At 31.7% G+C, this 8,947-nt stretch overlaps 1 protein-coding gene across 1 annotated transcript in view; it reads left to right on the forward strand.

The window, feature by feature from the left end:
- The window catches only part of LOC126771574 (Golgi-specific brefeldin A-resistance guanine nucleotide exchange factor 1), a 103,965-nt gene extending 101,224 nt beyond the window's left edge, over positions 1 to 2,741 (forward strand). Inside the window, exons 29-30 of the mRNA XM_050491523.1 lie at positions 1,743 to 2,053; positions 2,229 to 2,741. Of these exons, the coding sequence (XP_050347480.1) occupies positions 1,743 to 2,053; positions 2,229 to 2,705 (788 nt within the window). The 3' untranslated portion in view covers positions 2,706 to 2,741. The remainder of the gene's footprint in view (positions 1 to 1,742; positions 2,054 to 2,228) is intronic.
- The last annotated feature ends 6,206 nt before the right edge of the window (positions 2,742 to 8,947 follow it).

Genomic DNA, 8,947 nt, shown 5'->3' on the forward strand with positions numbered 1-8,947 from the left:
CTTCGGTTATTAAAGTTTTTTTATATAGAATAGGAAGGTGGACAAGCATATGGCCACCTGATGGTAAGTGGTCACCAACGCCCATAGACATGCATTGTAAGAAATGTCAACCTTGGGAACTAAGATTTTATGTCCCTTGTTCCTGTAATTACACTGGCTCACGCACCCTTCAAACCGGAACACAGCAATACCAAGTACTGCTGTTTTGCGGTAGAATATCTGATGAGTGGGTGGGCAACCTACCCAGACTAGCTTGCACAAAGCCCTACCACCAGTAAGATAAAGAGTGTTTGTATTGTACGTAAGTTTGTATGTTTGTTGCTTCATTACGAATAAATCACGAATCCGAACAATGTCTGAAATCGAAATTATGTGAATATACGTCAAACGGATTCACGGGGAACAGCTAGTGTATGGTATTTGTAATGGGATCATTATTTAAAAGTATATTTTGATTTTAGAAAGAAATTATTTTAAATTGTGTTTTTTAACTTTAATTCGTGTCTGAGTAATAACACGTTTTACATTATTTATTTCTTAAATACTACAAGTATAGAATTATTTAATGATCTTTAATTACTATAAACATACTAATATAATTAATACAATGCTTGTAAAGAATGCTAATAAAGAAGCCGAGATGGCCCTGTGGTAAGAACGCGTGAATCTTAACCGATGATCGTGAGTTCAAACCCGGGCAAGCACCACTGAATTTTCATGTGCTTAATTTGTGTTTATAATTCATCTCGTGCTTTACGGTGAAGGAAAACATCGTGAGGAAACCTGCATGTGTCTAATTTCACTGAAATTCTGCCACATGTGTATTCCATCAACTCGCATTGGAGCAGCGTGGTGGAATAAGCTCCAAACCTTCTCCTCAAAAAGAGGAGAGGAGGCCTTTAGCCCAGCAGTGGGACATTCACAGGCTGTTACGGAATTACGGAATGCTTAAAATAGTAACGTCATTTTTGATAGTTATAATAATATATAGACTTTTTTCTTTTTTATTCTATATCTTTATCTGAATTGACGTAACAGCAGATAATATAATATTTTAAATAAATAATGCGTACAGCCATTCCTATTGTACCGCTAAATATCAAAGCTATGTATTTCTGTTCTGATTTCAAGGACCCTAAAGTGACCCAGTGTAATAACAGGCACAAGGGACATAACATCCTAAATCAATGTTTGGTGGCACAATGTTTTTTGTTACGGATGAATATTTAAAATAAAATCAATATGTAAATAATTATTAAGAAATGACTTATATATTAAAGAAGAAATCGTATGTAATCATGTTAGAAGAATTATGAATCGTTTTATACTTGTTTACAAATTAGTTTCCGCCCGCGTGAGGGTGTTATGTACCCTATGTTATTTTATATACCCCTGACAACGTGTATGCAAAAAATTATCATGATCGCATAAATAGTTAAGGCGTGAAAGCGTAACAAATAAAAATCATAAGGAACTTTATTCACCAAAAAAAGACAAAATTAGGGTACAAAACCATCAAAAAAATGGTTAAATAATATGATAAATACGTTTTACTTTTTTTTATAATTATATAACTCGATTTCACATTTATAATATTTATTATTAATCAAAGACAAAAAGATAGACATTCTTATACATGTATATATAAGTAATTATTATCAAATACTTTAATTATCGCAACAATTCAAGTACAATAGAGATGCTTAGCAAAAAAAATTAATTTTTTATATTTCTCATTTCAGCGAACGATAATACGAAGCCGGCGCAGAGCGTCCCGAGCCATATGCAGCCGTCCCTGCCACTCATCCCCACCATCATGCCCGTCGCAACTCCTGACGGCGGCCGCCCCCCGCCGCCCGCCGCGCCCCCCTCCGTTCCGATACAGATACAGAGATCGTCCGCTCAATCTCCGAACATTTTGGTGGGCTCCGGGCAGTCTCCGCCGCAGAGCACCTTCAGCTCGCAGCCCGTCAGCGGGATGGTGCCCATAAGAAATCCGCTGTACGATCAGACAGGATTGACGTCGTCCGTCCTCCTGCATCCTTTGAATGAGGTAGGTTTAACAATGTCTTTCTCCTCATAACGGAAAGTACGTTATTTAACAAGTTTTTGCGAATTAGCATTCGACACCGACTTGACAAGTTACCAGACTTAACTTTTATGGCAATAAAATGATCTTTGATCTTTTCAAATTCCATATATTGATTGTAATATGTTTCCGACTTCAGATGATTTCGACGCCAATCGGAATATCGATACAGTCTCGACCACCGATCCTCTGTCCGAGGCCAGCTGATGACCCTCCAGTGAGCGAAAATAGTCCCAATACCGAAGCAATAGAACCCAAAATTGAACTAAAGGAAACGCATCAGAGCGAGCTGTACGCGGAGTACCTCACGAACCCGTACACAGAGATCAAAGAACTCTCCGCCAAAGAGGCAACAATTTACGATCCGGAAGAAAATCGCCACTTACTAATAAGCAACGACGAAATCGTACCGAGCTCGGAACGACTTTTATCGCAGAAATCGTTAAGTGCGAATGTAACACCAATGCACGCTAAGAATAAGGCTCAATTCGGTTCGACGGACAACGTGAGACAGGAATCGAGTATTTTCAACTTCACCAATTACTTCGGTTCAGTGAACGAGAAAGTTAGTGGTTCCGAAGTCTTTGATACTTTAATGTCGACGCAAGAAGGATAGCTAGATTTTGAAATCTACAGGGGGACGTGGCTGTAGGCAGAAATGGACCTAAAATAGATTGATTTGGTTTTATTGGATTTCTCAACTGTATATTATATAAAATATAATACGCATGAGTTAGATATATAATATCAAACATACATACATAAGATAGACATTTATTCACTTTATTCTTGTAATATTCGGCTATATAGCATACGGCATATTCAATATAGAGCTATATTGAATATGACATTTTATATAGGAAATGAATTTTCAGTGTTCGTTTTTCTATATCATACATATTTTAAAACACTTGTAAAAGTCTATTTAAATAAAATTATTAAATTTGAATGAAACTATTTGTAACTCTTTTCCTAAAATTAGGGAATATATAACATAGAGCTGTTGCAACGTGACATGTTTAAACTCATTTATCCTAGGGTGGTAAATAGGGCTTCGTGCGGGCAAGCATTAAGCCCTATCTGGGTACCACCCACTCATTAGATATTTTACCGCCAAACAGTAATACTTAGTATTGTTGTGTTCAAGTTTGAAGGTGAGTGAGCCAGTGTAACAGGCAAAAAGGACATAAAATCTTCTACTCTCTATAGCCTATACCAATGGCTACCTTATTCTTTCAAGATATAGTTGCGAAATCCGATTTAAAACCAAGTTCAGATACATTTTAAATGTGTATAAATTAAATAATACTTTCTACGTTTTTATATATTTTTTTGTCAGACAAATATTTTTCGATTGTTATTCATTTAATTTGTCAATTGTTAATTGTTTTCAGGTCAAATTTTATCACGTTTTGGACTTGGTATGGGTATTATATTCATTCCAGATTGACTTTTTGTTATATATTTATTTATATTGTATATATTATATTATATATATATATATATATATATATATATATATATATATAATAATATAATATAATGAAATAATATAATATAATGAAAAGCAAAACCTTATCTAAATACAAATTCTCGTTAGAGCCGTTTCCGAGATATACAAAAATATGTACAAGAATTGCTCATTTGACATTGAAGAATGATTGACGAAAGCTTTACATAAGATCTTATCACGTGACCCATTCGCTAGGATAGATCCTAAAATGAAATAAACTCATGACAAACCTGCTCTTATTCTGCAAAAGATTTAACATAATCTGTAATATTTCTAGAAAATTCTATCTAAGATAGTTTTTGAGATCAGCGGCAGTTTACAAAGGTTTTCTGCCGTATTTGAGTCTCGTTTATCGTCAAACATAACACGAATCCTGTTGACTCGTATCTATATAACGGAGATGGCTGACGTCGATAGCGATATTGACACTAACACTTCGCTGAATTACTGATCTTGGAACAGATTACTTGGGTCTTGTAAAGCGCTTCAAGTGCTACATGTTTCGAAGTTTAATGCAAACTATAGCGCTTTTAGCGGACATTTTTCCCAAAAGATAAATTCGTTCTTTAAATATCAGCTTGAAGCGCTGATATTTGTTATATGTTACATATTTCAAAGTTTATTGCAATCTACAGGACAGATTATAAAAGTGATCAAGGAATGAACATTCATTGAATTAAAAAAAAAACTTAACACAATGCGTTGCCAATCAGCAGTACTTAGTATTGTTGTGTTTCGGTTTGAACGGTGAGTGAGCCAGTAAATACAGGCACAAGGGACATAAAATCTTAGTTCATAATATATATATCGTAAATCTTACAATTCCAATGTCTATAGTTGGTTACCACTTACCATCAGATGGTATCTTTTCCGTTCTGCCTACCAATGAAAAAAACTTATAATTTGTGTTACGACTTTATCACCTTAACACAGTCTAATATAATGGAATTCACAAAACAACAACGAATAATAAATAACGATTGTAACAAAAGAATAATAAATTGTTGCTTTTAAAGTCACAACTTACTTTGGCAATTATTTAAAATTTTTATTATGTATATCAGCGCTTCTAGTGCTAGATTTTATGGTAGAACATAAGCGTCATCTTAATTTAGTCAAGCACTTGAAGCGCTGATCTCGAAACAGATTACCTTGTTCTTTCATATATCATTATATATATCAGCGCATCTAGTACTAGTTTTAAATTTGAATAAAAGAACGTGCAGCGCTTCTAGCTGATTTTAAACTCGCACGAAAATAACAGACCTCGGAACAGATTATATCTTACATACGGTTACGTATATAAAGCAAAACTTCTGAGAGCCATTTCATTTGTAAAAAAATCTAACTTAAAGTTCTCTCTGCATGTAAATAAATGTATTTATGAAGTATTTTCTTAAAAGGTCATTGTTATTTTTTTTATATAAACATTCTATATAATAGTAATCTGGCCTAATAGTAGATATGATTTTGTAAAATATAACCTTAAATAGAATTTATATTTTCATTTACTATTTTATAAGCATTTTCAAAGACATATATTTTTAATATGATGTGTAAAAAAAAAATTAAACAGAAAAAATGTATAATTAAAAAAAAATTATAATGACAATCGGCTTTACTTATAAATATTTTTTCACGGGTGTTTTGTTGAACAATGATTTATCCCCTTCTGTCATCATTGATTTGACCATTGAAAGAAGAAGACAGCATTGTTTCAATAACAACACTTTAAACATTTACAAGAAAAGTGGTATCTCAATAATAATTAACTCATTATCTGTTCTAAGTTCAAAAAACCGGCAAGTACGAGTAAGATTCCAGAACGAGTTTCGTACCGTTTTCACCAGCGCTGCAAAATTAATACACGACTCTGCTTTTAACTTGATAACTCAAGCCTAAAGGGCTTGGCTATATGTATACGTGCAACCAAATGATCCTACGAAGATACTATTTTCGTAAAAAACAAATACCTTTTTTTAAAATGTCTTTAATCGTACATATAAGAAACGAGGACGTAAGCTGAATAGACATACCTTTGCCTATCTTAAATGAATGGAACGAACGAAACAAAAACATTTTTATGTTTATTTTTTTACATTTTTTTAAATTGTTAAATTTTAAACATTAATGCGGTATATAGACGCAATTTTTTAGTATTTTTTTATATAAATAATTGTCTGGCATTATAGTTATTATGTCTTGACTGTTAAATGTTCTTTTTTAATGAATTGATGTGAAATAAACATAGAAGTTTTATACTATCTGTAGTCTTTACGTTTTGATACTTGTTATTATATTTTTTATATCTCTATTAGTGATTTATACATATAAATATACATAATACAACTAAATAATATAATTTTTATATTATATCGTATAAACCACCATAAAAATGGTATAAGTGTAAAATTTTCACTTCGCTACAAATTCATCATACGTCTTAAAATAAAATTTATTAAATGATGAAATACTTGATACATCCGTGTTTTGCAATTCTTGAGATTGATTGTAACAAAAGAATAATCAAATATTACTGTATATACTAACAAATAAATATACAGGGACTGTTAATAATTGGATTTTAAATGTTGAGCTTTTGCTGTTACTTTGTTTTTGTAATTGAATCAAACTCTTCTCCAGTTTTTAAAATTGTCATTTAAATGCCATGTTCGTGAAATTTAATTATCACATGTTTTCTGAATCACACTATTGTTGCGATTAATAGATGGGTATAAATCGCCTTTCAGTGATCAATTTATCCGGCTCGAAGGACCAATATTCATCATGCAAACAAAAACACCAACGTCACATTATTTAATCATATTAAAAATAACTTATTTTATTAACATAAAGTTTATAATAATTATAAGTTTTCTTTTAATTGTAAGACTTTCTTACGCACGAGACACATTGAAGGGGGACGAGTATTAACCGTAACATGCCTCTATATATACTCTTTAATTGAAGGCAACGTTAGCGCGATTTAGGAATTGTATATTTTGCGAACGTTATCGAACGTTTATTGTTTCTTTTTTCATAATAAATCATTAATAGAGATATTCAGTATACATTCCATTTAGTTTTATCTTTTTTTAGTTAATTTTCCTTTTTTGAATTTTTCTTGTATTTTTTTTATATAGTATTATTTTCACGATTTGATTTATATAATATTTATTAATATAATGTTTTCTTCGGGGTTTTACAGAAATTGGGTCTAGAGTTGTGTAAATTGTGTAATTATAATATTTCGTTTTTGTATAGAGAGTTATATATTATCAATGTAATGTTTAGAAGTATATTAATAAAAAGTGTTTAACATATTATAGTTTTCTTATCTTTCTTTACATTGAACTTGTATGAGTACCTCGTTGGTCTAGTGGTAAGATGTAAGGCCGCAGACCCGGATGCCCCGGGCTTAATTCCCAGGTCGGGCCAGTAAAAAGTTATTGGGTTTTTCTTTCATAAAATTCTCAGTAGCAGCTGGAGTCTGGAAGGTAGAAGTGTGTACACTCCCGTGCCTCGAAATAAGAATCTTATTATTTAGAAGTACCTTCTTAACCCTTAAATAGGCTTTGCCGCCATTTGTCTGTATAAAATAATAGATATTATGTTACCTTTCGGAACGCACCCAAAACTTCACTAGCTGTTGACTTCAAAACTGCAAAATCGTCTGCTATCAGCAGGATAAACAGCAGAGGTGATATCGCTGTACCCGTTTGAGCTCATTTTAATGGTTTTAATTAAAACTATATATATCTATATTTTGAGAATTAATTTATAACATAAAAAACTGTACAATAAGCAAATAAAAATATCCTAAAATTTAAATTATGTTAATTATTGTTCTTTATTAAGGATTGCTCCTAATCGGAATAAACATCTAATTAATTTCTTATCAGAATATATACTACAATTTTAATTATTTATTTTTATTTATGTCAACACAATCTTTAGAAACGAAAAGATATAAGATTTAATAGAAGATTTATCTAGATTTTTATTTCTTTTTTGAGAATAACCTTTGAGTAGTTTCTTCATTCGTAATAGAGGAAACCGAATAACGTTCCCATAGATAAGACGCGCGACTACAGCGCCACATGCGTTGAACTATTTTCTTATTATGGATATTCGAACTGACCGATAGATATTTTACGCTCTCGTATAAAAAACTACTCTTGTGTCCTCTGAGAGTTCTATCATAATATATATAAGTGTGTTCGACGTGACCTGACCTATAGAAGACGTATAAATAGGATGACCGAAGACACACAAAATGGGCCCAGATTACGTAACTTAGTTGGTGGTGTTGAAAGTAGGAGTTTAGGTTCAATTCCCTTTTGTAAATTACCAGAATAATTAATATATGACAAAATTAGAGCGTTTTTTTTTTGTATGTTTCAAGCAGGTTAAGAGGGGTGGATTATTTTTTCTTATGTTTGATCATAAAAGGAGTAGGAGTTATATATAAATATCACGGAAATTTTCAATACTATTATATTATAGTTGATGCCTATCTAATATGACATATTTAGCATCCAGAAGCGAAACTGATTTTATAAAAACCTCGAATAGGTAAATAACTCACTCAATTACTCTTAAAAAACCAAAAACACTTTTGAACACATTCAACAAATCACAAGTCGCGCTTATATGAATTAATTACTTTTCTGTCCACCAATAAAATGGCGGTTTTAAATTAGCGCGCGTGTTTTTTTTTAACAATGCTGTTAGACCAAGGAATCTGTATAAGTATAGTACAATTTATATTCTATGATCGTTATTTTGTATGGTAACATATTTAAGCATAAACCTTTTACGAACACATAGTAGTACTTGATCAAAAAAAAACCCTTTAACGGGTCATATTTTTCTATTTTTAAAGATATTTTTTTAAATCAAAGTTTATAACCTTAGACAGTAATTACTTGTATAAAATTTGATCTCATTAAGAAAGAAACTAGTTAACTAGTAAAGGAGATCGCTAGACAAGAACTACTTTCCCATAATTGTGTCTCTTAATAATTAAGATTACAAATAACGTTATAAAGATCATTCAGTAGTACGATATTAAAATCGTATTTAATGATACATTATTGTTTTCAAAACCCGGGAACTTTCATCTTAAATCGAACGAAATAATTGTTTCTAAGAATTTCTATTTTTTTAGTTCACACGTGACTTTGCTTATGAGCTGGCAGAAAGAGGTGCTACGTACTCTATGTCCTTTTTTGTATCCCTAACAACGTGTATGAAAAATTTCAAGACGATCGGTTGAGTCATTCAGACGTGAAAGCTTAACATACAAACTTGACGTTCGCATTTATTTGATATTAATAGTAAGT

The sequence above is a fragment of the Nymphalis io genome, chromosome 11 (assembly GCF_905147045.1).
Source record: "Nymphalis io chromosome 11, ilAglIoxx1.1, whole genome shotgun sequence".
NCBI lineage: Eukaryota > Metazoa > Arthropoda > Insecta > Lepidoptera > Nymphalidae > Nymphalis > Nymphalis io.